Below are 26,742 nucleotides of genomic sequence, written 5' to 3' on the forward strand. Positions count from 1 at the left end.
ATTTAAGAGAAGGAAGAGTTTAAATTTTGAGAAATATTACAATGAAGACTTATATCATACATGTTGAGGACTTGCTCTGCACCCTGGTGATCGACTCAATCAACCTGCAGCAAGAAATGTAGTAGCTCGGTGTGCTTGATGCATTTCCGATGCTTAAGTCAGAAATCAAGACAAAAGGAACTGCTATAAAAAATATATCGAATTGCCAGTTTTGACCATTTATATAAGAATGAATCTTATTCAATGATAATCAAATAACGGCATGATCTTCTACTTTAATCTTGGGGTCCTGATTATATGGACCATAATTTATATCCACAAAAGGAAAGGATTGCCATCCTTGATCTCGCCCTTTTATTTTATATGAGATCTGTTGTTATTCGTATGGGTTACCATATTTGTCCTCGACTGGAGGTACAGTCCCCTAAAGGCGAGTGTACTGTATACTCCTTGCTTGCGGGCTAATGGATTATGTTAGTGGACTTTAACCAACCATGATTGGGCCAGCCGATGGAGATAAAAGTGATCCTCTAATATACTTCTATCTAATTAATATGTGATTTATTATTTTTATCTTTTTATTTAAATACACATATTTAAGCTTTAAGATGGAATGACAAAAATAACAAATTACATGTTAATTGAGTAGAAGTGTGTGGTGTAAGACTTTCATGTAGAATTTCTCTTAAACTTAAGTATCACTTTAAAATATAGTTATTCTGATTTCACCCCTTATCATCTCCATTGCACTCTTTAAAATGTTTTAGAGGAGAAAAAAAAAAAAAAAAGAGAAAGCAAAGTACGGAAACATCTCGAAAGAAAAACCTATGTTTGATTGTTGGAGTGAGTTCAACTCATTTCAAATCAATCATTGATAGGATCCATTACTCTTTCAACTTTTCATAAAAAAACTAAATTCAGCTCAACCTATTTCGTATATTTAAACATATATGTCAATTTATTTATATTCAAACACATCTTAATGAGACCCACAAAATACTAATATTCAAAATCAACTCAAATCATCTGAGATCACATCACCACATATCACAAAATACTACTATATTAAATATTCTTAATTTAGGGATCACAAATCTCTTTTCGTAGAAAAAAATATTTATTAAGTTATCAATCATATTTGAAAGCATCAAATAAAGAAATAGACACGTATAATAAATTTTATAATATTATTGTTATTTGTTTAGATGTTTTAGACAATTCTAAATTTATTTTATTTAACAATCATAATTATTACTTTTATTCTTTCGTAACATAACTAGTCTTTTTGACGAAAGCAAGGAATTGGTTATGGCAAATTCGCAATAGAAAATGATACACTTAAAACTCTTTTTTATAACTGTTGTACAACCATATGTTAAAAACATAACAACTTATAAAACTAACATCATTTTACATAAATACTTTCAATTTAACACATAATTGTATAAAAATTATAAAAAAAGAATTGTAAGTATATCATTACTTATTGACAATTAGGGAAAATATCATAGAGTAATCTAACACTTTAGCATTTTGCTGCTTTGCAAGTTCACTTATTAGATCTACCTTCCTTTCTTATCCTTCTTCTTTTTATTTAAAATCATAAAGTTGAAATAGGAACTTGAAAGAATCTTCACGTATTCATGCCTCCGCATCAAGCTCCAATTCTGATAGATAAAGGGATTAAAAAAAGAGTTAAGATCCAAAACCGATTAGAAAGGCCTGTCTCTTAACCCGAGCTAATCATACTTTATTAGTCAATGTCCATCTTTCTATAAATATATAAATAAATATATATATATATATATATATATATCTATAGTTATTATATAAGTGGGAATCGGCGTGCTACAGTTTGCTACAGTAATTTTACATTCCATTTTTTTCTTCCGTGTGTGTTTGTTTTGCCTTTTTTGCCCTTCCATTTCTGCCCTTTATTGTCGTGTATGGGGGTTTTTTTGTCTTTTCCTTGGGCAGATATTTAGGTGGGTTTGTTTGGACGGGTGATTTTCATCTTTGCTTTTTCTCCATTTGGTCTTCTCTCTCTCTTTCTCTCGCCTTCTTCCTCTCTGCCGTGGGTTTGTTTGGACGCTAAGGTGGCTTTTGATTTTGGCATTTCGTTCGTCCATTGTATTTGGTCTTCTCTCTCCCTTTCTTTAGGTTTTGTCTTCTCCTTCTCGACCATTCTCTCCGTAAGGTTCTTTGTGTGGGTCTGTTTGAGACTTTTGGCTTGCTCTCTGTGTGGGTTTGTTTGTTTTGGTGGGATGTTATTGTGGGTTCAAAGTTGAGGTTTTTTTTTCTGGTTTGGGTTCAAAGTTGAGGTTTTCTTCTGGTTTTGGAAGAGTTTGAAGGGTTTCGGATTTTTTTGGGTGTGTCTTGTGCCTTTTTTTTGGGTTTTTGGTGATGCATTTTGGTCGGTTTGAAGGTGTTTGAAACGTTTCTCTTGCTTCTCATTTTGTCTTTCCGTTTTCTGCGTATGGATCTTGGTGTTGTGCGGGTTTGTTTCGGACGTTTAGGTTTTTTTTTTTGCCCATTCGGTGGTGCTTGTCGAAAAGCAATGATTTTTCCGAAAGTTTTGGTTTTTTTTCCAGGTTGAAAGTTGTGTTTTTTTATGGGTTCAAAGTTAAATTTTTTTGCTGGTTTGCATTCAAAGTTGAGGTTTTTTTTCTGGTTGAAAGTTGCTAGTGCTTTTGTGGGTTCAAAGTTGTGGTTTTTTGTGGGTTCAAAGTTGAGGTTTTTTTGGTAGTTTGGGTTCAAAGTTGAAGGGTTTCGAATTTTTTTTTTTGTGTATGTTGTGTGTTTTTCTGGGGTTTTGAGTGGTGCATTTTGGTAGGTTTGAAGGTGTTTGGAAAGCTTACCTTACTTTTCATTTTGCCTTTCCGTTTTCTGCATATGGCTCTTGGTGCTGTGTTGGTTTGTTTAGGATGTTTGGCTTTTTTTCCATTTTGCCCTTTTGGTGGTGCTTGTCGAAGAGCAAGGATTTTTTCAAAAGTTACTTTTTTTGCGGGTTGAAAGTTGTGATTTTTTGTGGGTTGAAAGTTGCGATTTTGTTTCAGTGGGAATGTTGTTACGGGTTCAAAGTTGAGGTTTTTTTGCTGGTTTTGGAAGAGTTTAAAGGGTTTCAGATTTTTTTAGGTGCCTTGTGTTTTTTTTTTTTTTGGGTTTTTGGTGGTGCATTGAGGGTTTTTTACTGGTTTTGGAAGGGTTTGAAGTTTTTTTTTACTTTGATCCCATGGTCAATGATACACACTTCGTTTGGTTTGTTTTAGTTTCAGTAAATTTACAATTTTTGTTATTTTCAGTTTCATTCCGTGGTCGATGATGCACTTTCTTTTGTTGAAAAGCAGTATATAGAATGCGGATTGCCTTTCCGTGTTCTTCCTATATTTTATCTGTCATATTATTGTGGTGGTGGTTGAGTGTTGTTTGCGAATTTGCTGGATTTGCTTATAGGTCTGAGTATTGATTCCGTGATCGATGATGTACTTTTTTTTTGCATAAATTTTTATTAAAGTTATGCCTTTTGTTACTATTGTTGTTTGTAGATTTTAGGTAATTGTTTTAATTCTAGTTTTTTATTTTTTTTATGGTTATATGTTTACCTATTACATATATACGGAGTGGGGGTTCTATTATAAATGGATGTGACATCCTGTGGTCAGTGCATTAATGGTGTTCTGAGTCCGCCGGTTACTGTTGGTGGCTTCGAGAATTGTATTTTTGAGATTTTTTCTCAATAATCATGTAAATATTTTTTATATGGTTTTCAAGATTTGTGTTTTTTGTTTTTTTTTTTGTTTGTATTCGATTTGATAGCTTGTTAGTTTCTTGGTTCCTTTTGTTTTGTTGATTCTGCTGTTCTTTTTTTGTTTGGTTGCTACATTCTGATTTTTTTTTTTTAATATTCGATTTGACAACTTTTTAGTTTATTGGTTCTTTTTGTTTTGTTGGTTCTACTGTTCTTTTTTCGTTTGGTTGGTGCATTCTTGTTTCATTTCTATATGTATGTGACATTCAGTTTCTGAATTTGAGTTCCCGAGGAAGCTTCTGAAATATCTTTTTGTCATTTTCTAGATCTGTCTGAACTGTTTGTCAGGTTGAGAGGATGGGTTGAGTGTTTGGGTTTTGTTATCGTTAGTGTATTGGAAATTGGGAAAGGAGATTTGAATCATTTGATTTGTATTTTTTGTGCAAAAGTCTTTTCTTGTTTTATTACTTTTGTTTTTGTGTGTCCTTCCTTCCAGATCCATACTTTATGTCCACACTTATATAAATTGTTATATATCATTTATCAAACATTACCTCGCTTTCTATTCTCTCCTGTTGTTTTCTCTTTGGTTGAGTATATCAAACACTACCTCGCACTTTTATTTTCTTCCGTTGTTTTCTCTTTGGTTGAAGGTTTTGTATTAAAAAATCAAGATTGGATTTGGAGTTTTGAACTACAGTGTTGCTACAGTAATTCCCCAACCCCCTCCGTTTTATTTTTCTGTGCATTTTGTGCTGTCTTTTTTTGCCCTTGGATTTATTACGGTTTGTTTCTATTCATTGGGGGTTGTATTTATTACCGTTTGATATTTTCAGTTTGATTGTGAGGTCGATGATCACTCCCTTTTCCTAAAAAACTGTATATGAAATTACCTTACAGTTATATTGATGTATTTTTTCGCAGTATTATTTTGGCATTCATTTTTGCGATACCTTCGGTTGTTAAATGTACTGCCATTTTGTTGTGATGTATCTGTTGTGTTGAGTTCATTTGTAAATACTTGCAGTTTTAAGAAGCGAGTTTTATTTATCTATTTTTTTTTTACTTTCCATTCTTTATATCTGAGACCATAGTTTATCTGTATTATTTTTTTATGTTACTTTTGTTTGAGACCATCGGTGATTTGTATTGTGTGTTTGTCCCTTCTGTCGTTAAAGTTACTAAATTTTCTTTTACATTTCTTTGTTGTATAGAGTCCGTTTCTAAATACTTGTAATTTTGAAAAATGAAAATTTATCCCTTTTTTTTTTTTTTTTTTGCATTCCATTATTTGCTAAGATCAAAGTTTATCTCTTTTCTTTTGTGATATAGCTTATGTTTGAGACCATGAGTTATTTTTGTAGTATTTTTCATTTGTTATATTTTTGCATTTTGAATATTTGTTTAGTGGTTTAATGTTTGGTTATATTGTTATGTTCAGATTTGTAATTTTGGTTATTTGTGTTGTGTGTTTTTACCTTCTGTTGTTAGACTTCCTCAATTTTTTATCGTTTGTGTCTTGTGAAGAGTTGATTTATAAATACTTGCAATTTTGAAAAATGAAGTTTTATTCAGTTTTTTTTATCGTTTCTTTGTTGTGTAGAGTCCATTTCTAAATACTTGCAATTTTCAAAAATGAAATTTTATTCATTTTGTTTTTACATTCCATTTTTTGTCTGAGACCACGGTTTATCTCTTTTCTTTTGTGATATAGCTTCTGTCTGAGACCACGGGTTATTTTTGTTGTGTTTTTCATTTGTTATATTTTTGCATTTGAATATTTTTTTCTTGGTCTAATGTTTGGTTATGTTGTTCTGTTCAGATTTGTTACTCTAGTTATTTGTGTTATGTGTTTGTACCTTCTATTGTTAAAGTTCCTCAATATTTTTTGTTGTTTGTCTGTTGTGGAGAGTTCGTTTCTAAATACTTGCAGTTTTGAAAAATGAAGTTTTATTGAGTTTTTTTTTTAACATTTGTTTATTTAAATCCGAGACCTCTTTTTATCTCTTCTTTTGCCAAATAATGTTTGAAATTTCCTGTCTTGTAGACAATAGGGGAGAATTGTCTTGAAGAAATATCTGTCAAATTACTTGACGCTCAAAGTCTCTCCGACTTTGAGAGTTGTCAAGGTCGGAGAGTTTGTGACAGTTAAGTAATTAGGCTAAAATTTAGATATTTATTCAAGATCATTCTCCCTTGTTATCTACTCATAATAGGAAACAATTATTTGTGTTGTGTGTGTGCTTTCTGTTGTTAAAGTTCCTCAATATTTTTTGTTATTTGTCTGTTGTGCAGTGTTCATTTCTAAACACTTGCAGTTTTGAAAATTTAAGTTTTATTCAGTTTTTTTTTTTAACATTCCATTATTTATATGTTAGGCCAAGGTTTATCTCTTCTTTTGTGATATAGCTTCTGTCTGAGACCACATGGTAGTTTTGTTGTGTTTTTCTTTTCTTACATTTTTGCATTTAAATTATTTTTTCATGTTTTAAACGTTTAGTTATGTTGTTCCATTCAGATTTGTAACATCTTTCAACATTTCTTGTCTTTTTTATGGTTGAAGATCTTTGTGGATGTTTCTATACATTTTTGTTGTTTGGCATCTTTGTGTTGTCGTTTTTGGCTCGTGCTGGCTTAGTTATGAAATTTGCTTCCTTTCTTATTTGCTTTTAATTGTTTTAATTTGTTTATCTTTGTTGCAGACAAGATGGAAGTACTATTTTCGTGGTTTGTTTATTTAAGGTTTGTGTTATATTAGATGTTTCTTTAATTGAACTTAATTTTGGTTTGATATTTAAACATATTAGAAGTTGTTGTTATGTTGACGTTGGTCTTTTTGATTTAGATGTTTTGATTTGAATATACTTCAGATCCTACGCTGGATATTATGTTTTCATTTTAAATGTATAGATTGTAGTCATTCCTAATTTTTATGTAATTTGATTCTTAGTTTCTGGTTTAATATTGAAATGATTTTTGTGTTTGTATATATATTTAAGTTTCATTTACTGGTGTTCTGAATTTAAGTTGTTCTTTTTGTCTAACATGGTTGGAAGTTTTGTTTTGCTGAATCTCAAGGTTTTTATTTTTTTTTATAATCGTTGTTTCCAAGATTATATGTTGTTGGGTTTGTTTGTTCAGAACAAAGCATTGCTTCATTCTTAAATACTTTCGAAATATTAAAATCTTTTATATTAATTTCTTTAATTTTGTATCTATAGTTATATGATGCAAATATGTTTTAACGTATTATATAGTTTTTCTTTATTTTATGATCTTTTCTTATCAATGGTTACAAGAGATTACGTTACCTAGAAGGCATTGCCTTTACGTAATTTTCTTTACTTTTGCATCTTTAAATTGCTAATATCCAGTCATGACTTTCCATACCTTTGTGTGCTTTTTCATTAAACTTATATGAAAAGACAAGGTTATGGTTTAAGGTTTTGATTGGATTGTTTATAAAAATCATGATTATTTAACTATGGCGAGAAATAAATGATGTCAAAAAAATCATTTATGCGCAAGGATGTTGGGTTCAATGAGAGATTTTTACATAATAGCATAAATTAAATTGATCGGCTTTTCCTTTTTATTTTAGCGTCTATACTGCTAAAAAGTCATATCCTAAAATTTTTTATACTTGTCCAAACGTTCAAAAAAGGCGTGAAAGAAGTGACTACCAATTTTTGAGTTTTTGTCTATTTTGTTTTCCTATCATTGATCTCCTGAGTCTTTGGGTAGGTAAATACAGTTTTAGGCATTATTATTTACGCCTCAGTGATATAATTGTGATTTTACTAATCCTCCAGTTGCTGGCTTCTTTAAGTTGTGATATGCTAATTTATGGCATTCTGGGAAGATGCTTAAACAATCTGACTCTTATGCTCGATGAGAGATTATTTATTTGGTATTTTTATGTAAAGGATTGAGTTGCATAGAAGAAAACCTGGCTGCAAGTGTAGAAATTTAGGATGTTTCAAATTAATATGTTATCAATGTGTAAAAAATCTGCTTGGTAATGTTTTTTACCAAGCAGATTTTTAAATAAAAGAAATATCTATCTTATTATTTGTAAGATGGTTATATTAGTTATACATTATGATGCAAGAGCTAATGTTATAATGGAATTACTTAAGACATTTGGGATGTTCCTCCATTGCAAGAATATGTCAAGTAAAATTCATTTGTTTATTAACTTGTGAACTCAAATTGATACTCGTCTTACTGTTTAAAACTTTCACAAAACGTAGACAAACAATTTTTCATTTATAGGTTCATTTCCCTGCAATGGAGGAATGTTCTCAGTGTTTTCTGTAATGCATTTATAATGAGTTTTAGCAATTATAATGATTTTCGTTGCAATGGAGCAATTGCTTCTTTTGTTCAATGCATCTGTAATGTTATTTATTTGTATTCTTTTAATTTTTCGTTTTTACAGCCCAATGTACCAGATGGTTTCATTTTTCTTGATTTCATTTGTATTACTAAGTAGTCATCGGTAAACAACTTAAAAAAAATAAAAAAATTATTTAATATTTAACTTTTTTCAGTTTTGATTAAAATTCTTTATTTTTCAAGAGTATTTTTTTAATCATTTCTATGTGGAATTTTTTTGATTTCATGAATCACACTGGAGATGATGTAACTTTCTTCATTTTTACTACTTTTTATTTTTCAACAAAAGATACTTAATTATACTTTAAGATATCTCTTATATTTTCTATAAAATAATTTAACTATATATTACAACAATTAACATATAAAGCATAAATAATAACTTAAATTTCTAAACTTAAAAATTCTAATAATATAATTAAATTGCTTATAAAAAACAGTGTTATTTTTTTTAGTTTTCAATTTTCTTCTATGTGCAAATTATTCATACATTTGTTGATTATTTAATCTCATAAAATATTTAATATACAATAGCATTTACTATTTATAGAAAATATGGCATTACAAGTTTCAGAAAAATAATGAATGATTTAACTTACAGTAGATCCAGACAAATTCAACCAACAACAACACAAAAATTTCAATATTATCCCAATTGGTCAGTCCAATATGGCTCAGAACTACAATGATAATAAGAAAAAAATAGATTTATAATTTATCTTGTTGTTTAACTTTATTTAACATTTCTCTGTACAAATTTCTATAAAACAATTAAAAAACCCCAACTGGGCACACGTGTATTGCACGTTTCGCCTCAACTAGTATATTTATATGTATATGGGGTCGAGTATCTCCCTGAATGTATCCTCCATTTACTTTTAAATACATAAATGATTATTATTTGAGAAGTAAAATGGTGATCCACGCGTCATCTCCATAGACTTCCACAGGATAAATAATGGAAAATTTATAAGAGTTTGAAACGTCATATTATTCGAATTTGGATATATATGCCCTACATCAACATCAAGTCTTTCTCTTCAATCAAAAAAAGAAGTCTTTCTCTGGCGAGTCAAAGACTTTGGAAATTAATTATTTTTAGTCGTTGGTCCTACCGATCTTTATCTGTAATTAGTCAGCAATCCGCTAAGATCCAAGCCCACGGCCACGGCAATTTTTAAGGGGAATGTAACTATATTTCTTAATTTATATCACTCATTTTATTTTATTAAATATAAATATATATATATTCAAAATAAAATGACTCTTAAAAATATGAAAAGATAAATACTAAAATCCTAAATTCTTTATATCATTTTATGTTTGTGATTTAATTTTTTCTTTTTGGCATCTGTTGTGCTACATCAAGAAAGTATGGTGAGTGATATAAATCAAGAAGCATAGTTACATTTTTATTTTTAAAAAGAAAAATGTTCAATAGCTCCTAATTTTGTCCCCTCATTTTGACCGTTCGTGTATCTTATTTTTATTTTATTTATTTTTTCTTAATAATTAAAAAAGTGATTATTAATAAATTTATATATTTTTTATTTTTAAAAATATTTAAAAGAAATAAGAGAAAAAATATATAATTACACTAATAATAACTTTGGAGAGGTAAAATTATGGGCTGAGTAGCAGCCGTACCCTTTTAAAAAAGAGGTAGCAACTAGCAAGAGCCATAGATATTAGACAATCGTGCATTTTCTTTTTACTTTTTTTTTTTTTTTTTTTTTTTTTTTATGGGCATAAACAAATACTGTTTTCAAAACCAAATCATACGTCTTGGACTTGAGTTAAATAATTTGAATTAAAATATTTTATTAAGTTTTAAAAAATAGAGAGAAAATGTTGAATAAAAATTATTATAAAGTTAAATATAACTTTTAAATATTATTTTTATTTTAAAATTTAAAAAAGTAGAATTTTTTTGTGTATTTTGCTTGTGAGTTTGAAAACATTATGATGAGTAGATAAAAAAAATTAAAAATTTAATAAAATATTTTATATTTAAATAATATTTTTAAAAAAATGAGAATACATCTGAAGTGGTGCGGAACGAATTTTAAATCATGCAACAGGATGCGAGAATAATGCCTTGACCGATTCAAACCCCCTTTCGTCATTCACTCTATATCCGTTCCATTGAATAAGAAATATCATAGCATGGAAAAAAAAAAAACTGGAAATGTTATCATTAGTGAGAGAGTGAATAATCCAAGATAATTTTCACGAAGTCATAATTAAGGAAAATAATTAGATTAAGAAATTGAAGTAGTATTAGAATTTTTCTTTAATATATTGACTCGTAAACTAGGAAAATTAGGAACTGAATCCTCTTCACACGCAACGGTTTGACAAGGGAAACTCAGTGGAAGCCGGAAGGGAGCTGTATGCCGTAACCCTTTTCATACGATTTGGGTGAAAGAAAACTCGTCACTGTCAAACTGAAGGAATTGGCTTGAAAAAGGGTACCGAGCAAGTAAAACAAGAGTCTTCCCTATATCCAAATATCCCTGCACAGGCACAAGCTCTGCACATCTTTGCAGAGAAAAATGGGTGCTTGTTTTTCTTGCAGATCATCGTCAGCAGTGTTCAAGAGCATAAGAGTGGTTCACTTTAATGGTTTTGTGGAGGACTTCGAAAACCCAGTTTCAGTTTGCCAAGTCACTGGAAAGCCTCCAAAGCATTTCGTATGCACCCCAGCTCAGCTTCTATCCACTGCCACTGCCACTGCCTCTGCCTCCAACCTTCTAAAACCTGATACCCAACTTGAACCAGGCAAACTCTATTTCTTGCTGCCATACTCAACGTTACAAGCTGAGATTTCCCCACTGGACCTGGCCTCCATAGCCAAGAGGCTAACCAGGGTAGCAAAAACTAACCGATCCCAGGCTAAGTCTTCCAGAGCTAGTCCCTCGATAAGTCCATACAGCTCGAGCCCTGTACTGAATTCACCATCCAGAAGTCCTAACCGGTTTGGGGAGCCAGAGGCGAGCATGGTGGCACTTGGTGCTACAAAAAGGTCCTCTAGAGCGCGGCCTTGGAAGCCAATATTGGACCCCATTAGAGAGAGGTCGTTCAATCGTAGAAGTGAGTCAGATTTGCAAGAAAAGCATTCAGATACAGGGAAATAATATATCACTTGAATTAAGAGGTAGGCTTGTATTATTGTGCAAGGGATTCAAAATGGAAGTAGTTTTTCAGTGATGTAATTGGAAAAATGAAGTTGTATCTCAGTTTGAGATTTAGCTTGACTGATCTTAAAAATGGCATATCGCCATAAATTGGGATTTAAGCTCATTTAACTCTCAGAGATTTTAATTCATCAATGGAGGAGTAAAGGGAATAACATCACTCGAACTCGAAGGACGGACAGATCATTCTTGTAAAGGATCTCATCTGATTTGTCGTGTAATCCTTTATAATATTTAGCAAGGTCTTATGGCATTTCAATTGCAGCTATATAATTTCTCTGAACTAATCCTTTAGTTAGATTTTCATGGTGGGTTACAGATTTATTTATTTATTTATTTTTTCAAAGGGTCTAAATAAACTTGGTAGGGACCAAAGCAATGCGTTCATTAGCCCAACTCAACTAATTGTTGAAAAAGAAGATCTGTATAGTAATGCTTGGAGATAGGACCAAATTCATTTAATTCGGCCACCAAAGAAGAGGACTCATTATAAATTTTATAATCAGGTACAAGTGAGGAAGGTATCTTTTGATATTCACAAGGCATATAAAATTCTGTAGATTTTCTACACAGAGCTTAAGAGCAGCAACTTGTTCTGAGCTTTTCTTTACCCCCCCAATATTTCTGGTGAATTTCTATATCTACTAGTACCTAGAACTTCTTAATTCAATAACACGTGAGGTTTTGTTATTTCCGGATTTGGTTTACATCATGTTAAAAAACTTATTGGACATCTCCTAATTAAAAAAGGAATGGACAAGATCAAAAGAAAAAACCTATTCATTTTTTCATTAAAAACAATCTTAATTCATTAACTTTTTAAAGGGAGATATCCAATGATTTTTTAATAAAAACATAAATGAAATCCGTTATTTATAGAAAAACTCTTAAGTCAAGCGAGATTACGTACCGAAGTGCACCCAGGTGCTGACATGGATTAATTTAATGAAACTAACTGTTTTTTATTATAATTGAATGAGCTGAAGGTTTTGGGCATGATCTGAAGTGAAATGAAAATAGAAGACAAAACGCATAGTTTTGACAAAACGGGATCTTTGTGCCCTCTCTCCTCTCCGCGCCCTCTGTCTTCTATGATTTGACAAAAAAATGAAATTTGTTTTCAAAATTTTATGTGATTGAAATGAAAATAAAGAAGAGATAACATGAATCTTGCAGATTTCCTTGAATATCTGTGGAGGGACATAGAAATAAATAGGCTTCACCATGACTTGAGCTCGTAATTATCTCACATGAGCTAACCTCACATATCTTCGTTATGAAGTGGTTCAAGTGGATGGTTCAAGTGGATGGTTGAGCAATTTGAGCTCTTAAACAATCTTGGGAACTGTGAATTCCGAGTGCTGAAGTTAAAAAGTGGTGGAGAATACAACCAAGCAATCTATCACACTGAGGAGGAAATGAGAGAATGGAGATTGGATTTTGAGATGATGGCTAACAAAAACTGGCGAGCCCATAGTAACAGGGGTGCTTGGAACGACAATTGTCATTGTTATCTTGATACTTTTTTTTTTTTACCATCTAGCTTACTGATGAAAACGAATATGAAGACAGTGACGACAAAACTCCAAGTGGTGCTTCAAATATATGCGCATAGGTTATCCAACATTTGATTTGGAGATCATATTTTTTTTTTATTCACTTGGTTGCTGTTTTTGCATAGTGAATCAAATATTAGAAAAGGAAATTTTCAAGACTGATTTGGTTGTCTAGTCATAAAAATCATAAGTTTGGCTTCTAATTTGAGAATAGGGAAGATGACAATAGGTTAGAAACTCTTAAAGAACTGTTGTTGTAACCCTTAGCTTCCATGTTGGGGATTGAAAAAAACAGAGACGGCAGTTTTGATATTTTAACTTGGATTTCTTCTGCAAGCAGCTCTTGGTCTTATCGTGCATGTCTTCTTCTCTTCCAGTTTTGTGTTTTGTTTTCGGAAAAATCTAATTGTAAGTGATTCTGCACACTAATATATGCACACATTCAATATGATTAGTTAGAAAGTATATTTTATTGAAAACAGTGCTAATTTAAATTTAGAATATGAAGAAAACAACATTACTACGCAGATTAGTATGCAAACTTACTTGTACATAACAAAACTCTTTGTTTTCTTTCTTCTTCTTTTTTAATATAATAAGAGCCACGACAGCTATCGGTACACAATTGATACCCAAAACTGCTTGTACGTAGAAGAAGTGTTATTTATATAGGTGGGGCTGGTCCAGCTACTAAGAATTCTGAGAAATTCATAATACTAACAGTAGCTTGCAAGTAACTAATTTGATGTAATCTGAACAGTCAGTCAAAGGGGCACGACTATGGGCCCTGGTGGGACCCGCTTCTGAATAGGTGAGCAATCCCACCCATTTTCCTTGCTATGAGACACAGTAAAATGCTTAGGAACCCAACTTTCCCCAATCGAGCCCCTCTCTCTCAGTAGCTGCCTCTGTTTTTCCTCAACAGTTCTCTTTGCTTCTCTTGCTTTCTCCCAGTCTTTGCTCAGGATGCACTGGCTCACCTCACTCCACACCACAGCTGATTCACTTGGCCACAATTCCTATTGGCAGAAAGACAATCTCAAATCATGCTCAGGTACACACAAAGACTCACTTGCGAATGTACATGAAATTTAGCATGCATCTTTGCGTACACATCCCTGACATGTATATTTTACTAGAAGACAAAACAACTACGTGCCTAACTATTGATTAGCAAAATCATCGACAGACATGATTCGTACATGCAGTTCTTTTAGTAGCTCCTCAAAAAATGGCCCAGCTTAGAAATTTGGGATTATCAATAATTGCAGTAATGCATACTTCTGTTTTTTTTTTCTTTTTTTTTGTAAAAAATGTCATCTTTTCTTCTCTGATAGAAGTGTTTGTATACAAGTTGCAGTCGTAATGTGCTTGAAATTAAATGGTAAGGCCATTATTTCCTATTATGTTTTATGAAAGGCATACTCGAGAAAAAAAGAAAAAAAGGGGAAAAGAGAGAGAGATGAGGGTTTCACAAGTGAATTACCCTAGGATCCTTGACAATAGTAGCATTCAGCCTTGAAATGACTTCTTTTGCATTGTATATATCTGTAAATTCCCCGCTATTGATGTCCTTCACTCTGACAATTCTGCGATAGGAGATGAAAAGGTAGCATTTTACTATAGAATTGAGTACTCTTTATAGCAAGAAAGGAGAATAAAGATACTTGTACCTATCCCAGTGACCATCAATCTCATAAAGAGTCTTCAACGATGATGACTCGAATATCTTCCCTTTAATAGATCGATGATTTCCTCTGCGCCACATAAAAGAACTGCTCTTGCAACAATACTCAGCTTCCAGACCAGTTTCTTGGCACTGGATCCTGACATTGCCAACCCAATCTGTCCCAGGACCTGGAAGAAATCTGATTGATAGATTTGGCGCATTCATAACATAAGTTTCTCCATGACTTAGTAGCTTCATCTGCCTTTTTCCCTGCAACACAGCTTCCACTGATGTACCTATATCGGTTTCTCAAAACATGTAAGTACCTACTGCTGGAAAGAAGAGAAATAAAATATATGTCGTAGCCAAAGCAGAATGCAGTCTCAAGGTTATCTCCACCAGTCAATGTCACAGACCTGTGCTGTGCACAAGAATCCTAATTTTTTCAAACTAAAATAGCATACCTTGAATCATTTACAAGATTTCGAAAATTGGTGAGTGAACTTCAAAACAATATAGTAAGGAAAAAATATACTAGAGACTGCTGGATCAACACTAAGGAAAAAATGTCAATAAGAGTATACAATTGTATCAAATATTCCTATCGATCAATACTACCAGAATCTGATCCCATCTACACCCAAAAAACATATAGTAAAAAACCAGAATCTGTCCCTTCTAAAAACCTTCTGAATCGAACTGTCCATAAACAGATCAGGTAGATAGATGCATCACTTAAAGAAATCTTGATCTTGGTGTGGAAGTGGGGGTGGGAAGGGACTACAAAAGAAAGGTGTAAAAAACTCCTGGAAAAACTATAGCTGTAAATTCAAGGTTCATATACTGCCTTCTGCTTACATCTACAGACAATACACGGAAAGAGAACAGGTAAGTTCCACACATTAGACCGTAATTTCCCAATTTGATACGGCAAATAATTAGTCCACAATTTCAAAGCCTTTTTTTTTTCAGATACGAATGAATGGCCATGGTTCAACTTACAACACATTAAAAAGATGTACTTGCTCAGCAAAAAGTAAAATCATAATAATTACTCTACTAAAATTCATGCACCATGGAATTTGGGGGCAACACGATGACACCAAGTCAATTCGACATTTTCTTCCTCATTGGTTGCATGGAGTGCAGATACTGGTGGGTGATGCGAAACCTGAAGACAGGACAAGGAGTGCAGCCAAAGTAAGGGAAAAAAACAAGTATATCTGCTGTTCAAACCAGGACAAGCTGTTCTTGCATCAAGATCGAGTATGGCCAGGCCTTTATAAGTGCTTGGTACAAAATGTGGCAATCTTTTGACAGCCAAGTGTGTTATAAATGTTACCCTTCCACTGTTTGCTCTAGAGAGTTGTAGAATGCTAATAAGAAACTCAAGTAGAACATTGATATTTCCGCTTGCTAATAAAGTAAAACAAATACCTGTTCAAGTAGAAAATTGAAATTTCCCCTTGAAACATGGTGCGTCTCTCCCAGAACAGGATTGTAAGGAGCAACACCAAATTTCACAGGACGAAGAGTGGAAATGCTCCATGCTACAACAGCTATGAGTCTTTCATGTGGGCCCTCACCACGGTGGCACCTGCTTAACATATCGGTAGCAGTGCAATACACTGTTTCTCCATAGCTCTGAAGTTGCGACTTTGGAAGGTTGAGGAGAGGGGGCAACTAAACTTGCAAAATAAACAATAGGTAAAATTGGTAACACGGTAACGCCATGTTAACATCATCACTACTTGTGCTATTGGAAATCACAAACTCTCTATTACATGAAGGTTCAAATATGAAATGTGATATCATATTGCCACTAGAGGCATCGTCACTGAGGAAAATACGAAATGCAGCATTATTACCACCTGTCCAAAACTGGCTTCCTACCACCATAGCCATTTGTGCTTTATATGCAGTATGAAACCGACTATACTCATGTACAAAGAAAGATTTTTTTTTTTTTTTTTTTTTTTTTATCAACAGGACTTGGACTCTTAAAACATCCCTCAGAAAATGCCCTGTACTATGTTCTAAAGCATTTAATAATCACAACATAATAGTTACTTCAAATTGCCCTTTATCAAGCAAATCGACTATGAACAGGTAATAGTTAGTCACCATAGTCATCTTATATAATTGTAATTGGCGGAATGAATCCAACATTCCACCACTCTTGGCTTTCTAACATCTTTGATGTAGGTATGAAACCTCTCCAATGAGATTTGACTAAACTTATGGCATTACCTGTTAATCCTATCAATTGAACCCTCCGAAATATCTCGATTCCATACCAAATTCTAATTATATATAATAGTTTCAGCTATCCCAATTGACCCGAGTTTTGGTATCCATCCCTAAAAAAAGTTACAAGAAATGAGAGAACATGAGGGCGTGTCTCTAGCCATTAAATGGTTATAGTTGCTAGATGATATGATTTCAAATACATGCAATGCAAAGTGGATTTTACACATTGACCCAGTAAAAAGTCATCAAGTGGAGTACCATTACTTAAGAGTCCCTATATTAATATTAGATAAGTAATAGAGTGTGCAAGTCTCCCATATTGTTTTTTTTAAAAAAAAATGCTGGATTTAAAAAAATAAATTTTTCATTTAATCTTCAAATTTACCATTTTTTTTCAAATGAGTGCATTGGACTTTCACACCCCCAAATTTGCAGACATCATTCCTCATAAATATACAACGTAGAACTGTAGAAGAGACTGACTTGCCTGAAAGCGTGTGAGATCTGATCCTGGCCTGACATTTTTAAAGAGACTCAAAATAAGTTGGAGAGGATTAGGAGCTGTGTAATCAGCATCCTGTTCCCCCTCTAAGGTCTCTGGCTTTGTCAGAACAACCATGTTCTCCCTCTTCCCTCCGGTGACCTGCAACACATTGCAACATTTCCCAGCACTTACACATCGATAGTAAATTTTTTCTTACCCAAAAAATAAAAAACTCATTTTTATCTTTTTTATCACTCGACTACGATGAAAACCCTCTTTTCACTCTCTTCCTTCCCTTATGACTCAAGGCACCCTCCCTTTCTCTTTCATTTCCTTCACTTTTTCTCGGATCCTTAGCTTTTTGTCCAAGGCCTTTTCCCATATCACTCGAACTTTGCTCATCCTTTCACCGAGAGTTAGTTTAGTTCAAAGCGGGAGTGGTGTGTTTGGTTTAAACACAACACAATTCACCTCAAACTAATAGTTAATCAGATTTATTATTTTTTTAATTACTTATAAAAAATAAAAATAAAAAGTTAAATCTATCCCAATCTATTTAATAAATACAGTTTAACCTAAAAAAATAAATTCATCTCAAATTAAAAAAATTAAACTTATCTTAATAGGATTACAAAATATTATTATTCACAATTCAACTAAACTCATTTCAACATTCAAACATAACTTTTGATAGGTGATTTTACTCCAATCAAATTCAATACACCTTCCTAGGGTGGGATAGAAAATACACAAAAGTTCTTAAAATTTTTTAAAAATTTTTAATTTTATTATCAAACATCACTCAAATATAAAATATTTTTTAATTTTAAATTTTTAATTTTTTATATAATCATTTCTTAATTATTAGTTAAAAAAATTAATACAACTTTTATAAATTTTAAAACAAAAACTATATTTAAATATTTAAATAATTTGTTAATTTTATAATATTTTATTTAGTTTTTTCACTCTAAATTTTTAAAATTCTATAAAATATCTTGATTGAGATTATTTTATTATTATTTACATAATAAATAATAATAAATTCTTCTCGGTTTATCTACTTTATACACTACACAAACCGAATTTAACAAATGAACCGGCTCTTCTCTCCCGCCCCCAACATCTTCTCTTTCGCCCGAACCCTCCTCGCGTATCTTCCTTTCAATCTTCGCGTATCGTCTGTGAATCTCCTCGTGCCTTCATCCCCACGTGCCTGAGACAAACAAAGCTGCGGCCGCGTGCCTAAATCTCCTCCCCTCTTCTCTCCGTGAAACCAATCTGCCCCAAAATCGGCCGAATGTGTGCAGCTCCTTCGTCTCCTCCTGTCTTCCTCCCCACAAACTTTGCAATTGGCCGAAAATATCAGTACGTACTCCAACGTGTTCCATTTGCTTATTTTTCTTGTTTGCGTAAGTGAGTTATAGACACCAACGGATTCTTCTTTGAAAATGATACAACACTAGTAACGTTTCTGGAAGATGGATTTATTTGTCTTGATTGGAGGCCCTTAGTAGATATGACTGGTGCTTGTAAATCGTCTTAATAAGGTAGCCTGCTTTATGGTATAAAAGGGAATTTCTTGAAGACATGGAAATATGTATTTGGCTTTTATATTACAGCACAGAACAAAGAGATATCCAAAAAATGAAGAAGAAAAGAAGAAAGACGCGATTTTTGAATATATGAGAGGTCGTTTTAGTTTTTCATGTTTTCAAATTCAAAGCAGAAATTCTGAAATGAAATACCCAAAACCATTAAACACGAAGGGAAGTTTGGGGCTTCAAATTTACCTGGAAAGTTACGAATGGGGATCTTCAAATTTACATGCGAGGAGGGAAATGAAATTCTGAAACGTAAAACGCGCATTTCATTCATACAAGGGAAAGAAAAGCGTCACGTCAATTGTGTAGAACCCGGTCTACTCTCCAACTCCACACACCAGCTGATGTAGCAAATCGGGTTTAAGTGAGAACGGTCTAGTCTTGCCTAATCCACTTCCCTCTCTGCCCTTCCCCCTTTGTCTTCCCTCTCCCACTGTGTTCCCTCCCCTGTTTACAAACACAACAGCTCTCTCTCTAGCTTTCTCTCTCTCGTTCTTTCATCTGCAGATTCCAATGATATAATAAAAAAAAAAAATTATAGTTTGTTTTGCTCTTTTCAGAACAAGAAAACTGGAGATAAACCGCCACCAAATAGGTTCTCTAAAAAAAAGAGCTCATTTCCCATTAAAAAAAAATCTCCAGGTATAATGTTAAGATGCGATTCTTCCCAACGTTTTACCCACCCCCCAAATCCCGAATTATCTCAGGTGACCCATTCAAATTTTTTTCCTTCCCCTGCAGAACCTTTCACCACAGACAACTCCGATGTTCTCTCACACACTATACAGATCTATATGTTTGGGTTTTCCTCGAATATCTTCTACAAACGTGCTTTTGTAGACATATAAAGGGTAAATGCTAAGTCCCCGAACACTAAACTATGGCTTTGGTAGGCTAAGAGCAGGATAGTCTTCCCAGACTCCTCCTGAAATGCAACAGTTAATGTCAATCCAATTACAATTCAAGTACTCTGTTGTTATAATAATTACGAATGTTTTTTGATTACTAAAATTGCTCGTCCAAATTATGAGCAAATTTGCCGCACAAGAAGAAGAGGGAAAAAAAATAAAGCAAGGGAAAAAAAAGGAGGACAGTGCGAGAGAAAACTTTGGAGTCATATGTGAACGATGCGAGTGAAAGGTTCTGCAGGGGAGGGGAGAATGTTTGAATGGGCCACCTGGAATGATTTGGAAATTTTTTTTGGGGGGTGGGGGTTTGGCGCTAGGTAAAATGTATGAGGATTTTTTCAACAAGTAAAACGTTTTGAAAAATTAATTAAAAGAAATTCACCTCACCAAGGTGTGTGGTGTTGGAGAAATAAGGGCTAAGACTAAGGCTTCGTTTGGATCTTTAACTCCTCTCAACTCATCTCAACTTATTATTACAACTTTTTCAAATTTTAATACAAAATATAATAAACAATTTAACTTTTTCAAATCTCAAAATAATAATAATATTAAAAAATAATATTCTGATAATATTTTATCTTCTAGACTCAATTCACTTCAATATTTAAACGCAACCTAAAAGTAGAATTACTGGTTATTTAAACAGTAATTGATGAGTAGTTTACTCATAAAAAATAATACTAGGGGGATCGAAAACCTTGGCCCCCTGATGTCGATAAGTACATTGAGTTTATTTTAGCATTTGTGTTAAAGAAAAATGATACTTTGCTCATTTAATTTGTTCACTCATTTTGACATCTTATATATTTTAATTTTTTTTACTTAATATTTAAGAAAATCATTATTAATGTATTGATATTTTTTTATTTTTTAAAATGGTAAAAAAAATCTGAATAAAAAAATTTAAAAATTTTAAAATATATTTTTAATCTAAAAGTAAGCTTAAGCGGTACACTTTAAGCGGCAGAGCAGTACTACACTTTTTTAAATACAAAGAACACAAACAAATGCATAGAAAAAAAAAAGGCACCTGTCAGTGCATTTGGGGCACAATTTTCGGTCCCCTTGGCAGTACCCTTACAGAATTATAAGGTGTTTTAGTATACTGTTTGAATCTTGAGACGATTTCATCTCATCTTATTTTATCTTATCACTTAAATATTATTAAAAAATAAATTATGTTTAATTTTAAATCTTTTATCTAATTATTATAATTTTTCTAAATTTCTAAATAAAATACAAAAGTAATTTAACTTTTTCAAATTATAAAATAAAAATAATATTAAAAAAATAATATTCTAATAAATATATTTTAACTTTATAACATTTGTATTTAATTTTTTCTTTCCTTTTCTCAAAACTCTATACAATATTTTAATTTAAATTATTTTATTATTATTTATGAAATATTTTATTACTATTTCATAAATATTTTATTTATGAAATATTTCGAGTATATAAATATCAAGCAGTATCTAAATATATCCAAACCAGCACTCAATCCATGCAAAAGAAGCTGTTGGACGCCTGTTTCGTGGGTTTTGCAGCGAAGAAACCAAGAAATCGAACATAAGTTATTGATTAGATTTTTCCAACATTATGGGTTCGTTAGAATTGTGATTTTGCCAACAGTACGATGGTCTAATGATATACACTCATCCTTAGATAAAAAAATCTGAGTTCAAAATCCACTCCGTTATTTAAATAAATAAATAAATAATTGTGATTCAGAGTTATCGCAACTCTAGCTTGTATCGAAAAGTCTCGTGCAAAGTAAATAGTTGTTGTTTTGAGATAATGCGATTGCTGTTCCAAAAAGTCCGGAAGTACACAACAATGAACTGTCCAAACCAGTCGTAAATCGGTCAGACCGACCATTAGAGCACAGAATCGGCTGAAATTCATAAAGAATCGGTCGACGGTCGAGATGAATTGAAGAAAAATCGATATCGGCGGTTCAACGCCGATTTGAACTCCTAGGAAATTGCTGAACCGGTCAATCTGGTCTATTTATATATTTTTTTTCAAATATATGTATATAAAACGGCACCCTTTCATTCGTCGTTTTAGAGCCTAAAAGTTAAAAAAATAATAATAATATAACGACATCATTTGACTTTTAAATTAAATATAACGAAATGGAGTCGTTTCAAAATAAATTAATAATCCTCCACCCCTACTATTATTCCTCGCATCGTCTTCTTCTTCTTTGCAACTCTCTTATTCTTCCATGGCAACGATGGCACAACTCTTTTTTCGTCTTTTTCAGTTCCTCCTCCTTCACAGAAGACGTCGACAATAGACCGAAAACTACACCGACGCACGCCGAAGACTACACCAATGCACATCGAGACCGATATGATCGGTTTTCTCTCTTCAAACCCATAGTTTCAATCGATTCAATAAACCCATAGCAGACGCCGATGGTGTCTCGATTTTGTACCGAAATCGACATCGAACCTATTGGTGTACAACCCTAGTATGAAGCAAGTCACACATATCTTTGTCTTATTTTATAATATTTTATTTTATAAAATTATATTCATCCTCCTTATACTACATATTATATATAATTTTATTTTATCAAATACATGGTATATAAATAATAAATAAAAAATTAAAAAAATTAAGAATTAAATTAAATTAAATATAATGTATAATATATAAAAATGATCAATAACAAAACTCCTTTATTTTATTTCTGATCCTTTTAGTTTTTACTATGCTAATAACGAGAGCAGGAGGCTCTTTGATGTGAGCTAAGTTGCGAACGGCTCTGCTGCAATTGGGTCAGTTGCTGCTCATACATTTATTTAATGCCACCTTTCAAGCATTATGTAGCCACTTTTATTACGTCAACTACTCTGCAATGTATTAATTATTTTATATTAATTTTTTTTTACTTTAATTAAAAAATATTATCCTAACAACAGTAAAAAATTAGATGAAGAAAAATAATTTTTGGCTGAACTTATAGAACTATTTATATTATTTTTCTTAAAAATATGATTAAAAAAATTATAGATAAAATTCCTCTTTTGTTTTAAAGAAACTTCTCAACTCATATAATTATTATAATTTTTATAATATTTTAAAATAAAAATAATATTAAAATATATATTCTAATAATATTTTATTCAATTTTTAACTTTTATTTTAACTTATCTCATATCATTTGCAAAATCAAACAAGGTCATTTTTAGAATTCATAAATTATGTCTATCTTTCTATAAACTTTGAAAAATAGTTTGACAACAAAATTATAGATGATAAATCTTTAATATATATTAAATATTACAAATCTCTTATATATATATATATTAAATATTTGCAATATGCATTATAAAACCTGGTACTACTGCTTTATTATTACGCATGCAGGATTTGCTGTCTTGATTACTTGGCGATAAAGAGTGTCAGATAAAAAGAAAAAGTGCAGCCGATTTGTACAGATCACCACGTACGCCCGGCCGGAGCGTGATATCAAGCTTAATTCTGTCATTCCAGTCCATCAGAACGTGCATAGAATCTAGCTGTGTCTATATCTATCTCAAAATATATGTATATATATAGTAGTTAGCATATTCAACCAAGTAATGGCCGGCAAACGCAAACTGCTTTTAACGGCGGAAACCGCTTACACATGCCGGCAAACAGCCACCTTGGAAACATGAAATAAAAGGATTCTGAGCGGATTTTTTCAAAGCTAGAACACAAAAGCCCTAGCTAGAAGCTAAAGTTGACGGATGGTGTAATGCAAAACATAGATAGACATATGTACGCGTGTGTGTGTGTGTTTGTGTGTATATATTCTGTTTAAGAAAAAGAGAGAGTAGCTAGGGAGAGGTGGTCATACCATTATGAAGAGACTTGGAGGATTAAAGGTAGATGGGGGAGGGTCCTGGGAAGGGGCTTCCTTTCGCGAGCTGAGATGGTCGGCAGAGCTGATTGAGGTTGTGACACGACTTCGGATCGGAGGAGCGTGCTATATATCTACCCTACCTGTGTGGTTTGTTTCTAAGGTCAATTGCCCTTTTTATAAGCTGATCAGGAGAGAGCAATAGGCATGCAGTCGGCCAGATTTTTTCTTTCCAGAAAATTAAAAACTAATCCTTCGCTTTTCACCCTTTTTAAAATTTAGTCGTTGATTTTCTAAAATAAACTTTGTAGCCCTTTGATTTTGTTAATTTCACAAAATAAACTCACGAATAAACATGATTTTATATAATATGTTAGATCTACTTTATAATAAAAGTAGTTTTATAATCTAATATACCACATCAAATCACGTCAATTTGTAAATTTTCTCTTATGAGATCTTTTTATCACCGTAAAACTTCTTATTTTGATCATTTTAAATTCCATAACTATTTTTTAATTTTGCTATTGTTTGTGAGCAAAACTTTGCTCAATAACAAAACATTTATTAATTTTACAAGGGATTTGGGTTTGGGTTGTTGAGATTGGAATTTGGATTTGCTATTTCTGTTGGTTTCTGATATTTTTTAAATCAATATACGGTGTTAATAATACGTGAACTAAAAATTCTTATAATTCTCATTATAAGTCTATACCCAATAACAAAGATCATCATCTAGGTTACATTAGACGCATAAATTATTATTATTATTATTTTAAAATGCAATTGTAAATAATGTGGCATTCTCATTATAATATACTATATTATGTAATTAAGATTATTTATATAAGAAAAATTTTATACACTTGCTATCTCACTTTAATTCCACTAAGTAAGATGTGACACATTTATTACTATTAAATAATCATTTATTTCATGCTTCTTTATCATTTAATGGTGAGAAATGTGCCACATACTACTTAGTATGATGAAAATATGATGAGAGTGTAGTGTATAGCATTATTCAAAAATCACATTTTTACGCTGAATTAAATACTTAATAATTAATAAGGACAATGCTAGTCCTCCTGCTTCCAGCTCCCAAAGGGAGCTACTGCTTGCATTTTTTTTTTTTTTTTTACTTTATGATTAAGAAAATATTTTTTAATGATGTTGTGAAATTTTAAAAAATATATATTTAAAAGTGTAAAAAAAATACATGTAAAAAAATAAGCAAACAAAAAACACACTAAAATAACTAGTGGAAACCATCGATGGCTGTAGTGCTACCCTAAAATTAAAGAAAATGATATTCTTACAACTGATTCTTACATCTCAATGTTAGTACTGCTGGAATTTTTTATTTTTATTTTTACTTAATAATTAAGAAATTATTTTTTAATAATATTTTTTATTTCTTAAAAAATATTTAAAAATGTAAAAAAAATACATGTATAAAAGATTATTAAAAAAAAAAACAATTATGTCTAGCGGTCCAATTAATAAGGAAAAAATTAGGGATCCAGGAGCTCTTGCTCCTTTTTTTTTTTTTTTAACTTAGGGATTAAAAAAACATTATTTAATAATATTATAGATTTTTTTAAAAAAAATTTAAAAATATTAAAAAATAATGTGATTAAAAAAAAAAAACCTGTGAATTTGGCCCAGCGGGAGCCCCCGGCAGTGGGTGTAGACCCACTCAATTAATAAAGCACCGATTCGGCCTACTATGAAATTTGACTCTGTCAGAGTTTGATGGCTTTCTTCTTTATGACACAAGAATTCTTTTCAGTTTTTTCGATTTTCTTGTTAACTGTTGCCTTTCAAACATTATTGCGCGTATGATATTTGTCTACTCTTGCTATCTTCGAGTCGGCTAGAGTAGCCCGCTTACCGCTTCGTATATTTTGTGTTTTTTTTTTTCCTTTTCTTTAATATTTTTTAATATATTTCAAAAAAATAAGAAAAATTCTTCAATACACTTAAAATTATTTTCTTAATCACTAAATTAAAAAAAAAAAGTAATACTATTTGCAGTCGTGGAGTACGTAAGTATCATGCAGTCACTTAGAAAAATAGTGGAGTATACTATTAAAAAATTATTATTTTTTATGCAAATTTCGTATTTACTCATTTTTTTCAAAATGATTATATTGTCTTTACACACTTACAATTACAACTATCATTTCTCAAAACAGAATATAGAAAGCATAGTTGTCAGAGGCGGATTTTTAGGCAGATTTTCCTGCCAAAAAATTAGAATAACCCCCTTCCCCTCTCAAATTTGTTAAAAAAATATTATTAGAAACTTAAATGCATTTATTTTTTAAATTTCTATTAATTTATTTTTATTTTATTTAATGAGCAATTAATTTTGGTTCTTTGATGGGACAAGGATAAAATATGAGGTCCGTTTAGATAATAAAAGTATTTCATCCATCTTATTTTATTATTACAATTTTTTCAAATTACTATATAAGCATAATAAATAATTTAATTTTTTTAAATTTTAAAATAATAATAATATTAAAAGATAATATTTAACAATATTTTATTTTACTTTTAACTTTCATCTAAAATAATCTAATCTCATCTCACTATCTAAACCACACTTTATTATTGTAATTTCGTAACAAAAACTACCCCAAATTTTATTCTATAAGAATTAATACAAGCTTCTATTTTTTATTTGCAGTCATATTCAAACTTTTCTTTTATGTATTATCTTTCTCCGTCGTTTTTACTTGTGTGTCCCTTACCATTTTTCCTTGTTAACTCAACATATACAAAGAGTTCCAAACCAATCATAATCCGAGCAATAAATTTTATGGGCACAACGGTAACCAAAGGTCCCTAGTACGTGACCATTACACCAATCAGGCGAGGAAGCGAATTAAATGAAGAAAAATAGAAAAGAAAAATAAAATTGAGACATGAGCTTTGATTTTCTTGACTCGACTGGCAGACGGCTCTTAAATGGGAAATAAATACATTAAAAAAGAAAGAGTGGTTGAGAGCTGAACGTCGTAATCACCGCTTTTAATGCGAAACACGTGATCCATAAAATCA

General features: G+C 31.6%; 2 protein-coding genes across 4 annotated transcripts; one reads left to right on the forward strand and one right to left on the reverse strand.

Annotated features, from left to right (window-relative positions):
* The first annotated feature begins 10,701 nt into the window (after positions 1–10,701).
* Positions 10,702–11,283, forward strand: LOC121260297. The gene has a single exon (XM_041162124.1). It carries the CDS (start codon positions 10,702–10,704, stop codon positions 11,281–11,283), a length of 582 nt encoding a protein of 193 aa, XP_041018058.1.
* A 2,255-nt stretch (positions 11,284–13,538) lies between these two features.
* On the reverse strand, positions 13,539–23,837 carry LOC121261071 (oxysterol-binding protein-related protein 4B-like). Of its 3 annotated transcripts, none has more exons than XM_041163225.1 (7): positions 23,671–23,837; positions 17,306–17,461; positions 16,006–16,251; positions 15,643–15,739; positions 14,573–14,864; positions 14,386–14,488; positions 13,539–13,918 (listed from the first exon to the last, which is right to left on the reverse strand). In XM_041163225.1, exons 1-7 carry the CDS (start codon positions 23,671–23,673, stop codon positions 13,664–13,666), a joined length of 1,152 nt encoding a protein of 383 aa, XP_041019159.1. In that variant the 5' UTR covers positions 23,674–23,837; the 3' UTR covers positions 13,539–13,663. The 3 variants fall into 3 exon arrangements, with proteins under 3 accessions (XP_041019159.1, XP_041019160.1, XP_041019161.1); XM_041163226.1 differs by lacking the exon at positions 23,671–23,837 and adding an exon at positions 19,096–19,144; XM_041163227.1 differs by lacking the exon at positions 23,671–23,837 and adding an exon at positions 17,540–17,688.
* Between the last annotated feature and the right edge of the window lie 2,905 nt (positions 23,838–26,742).

This window comes from Juglans microcarpa x Juglans regia, chromosome 4D (assembly GCF_004785595.1).
Source record: "Juglans microcarpa x Juglans regia isolate MS1-56 chromosome 4D, Jm3101_v1.0, whole genome shotgun sequence".
NCBI classification, from domain to species: Eukaryota; Viridiplantae; Streptophyta; class Magnoliopsida; order Fagales; family Juglandaceae; genus Juglans; species Juglans microcarpa x Juglans regia.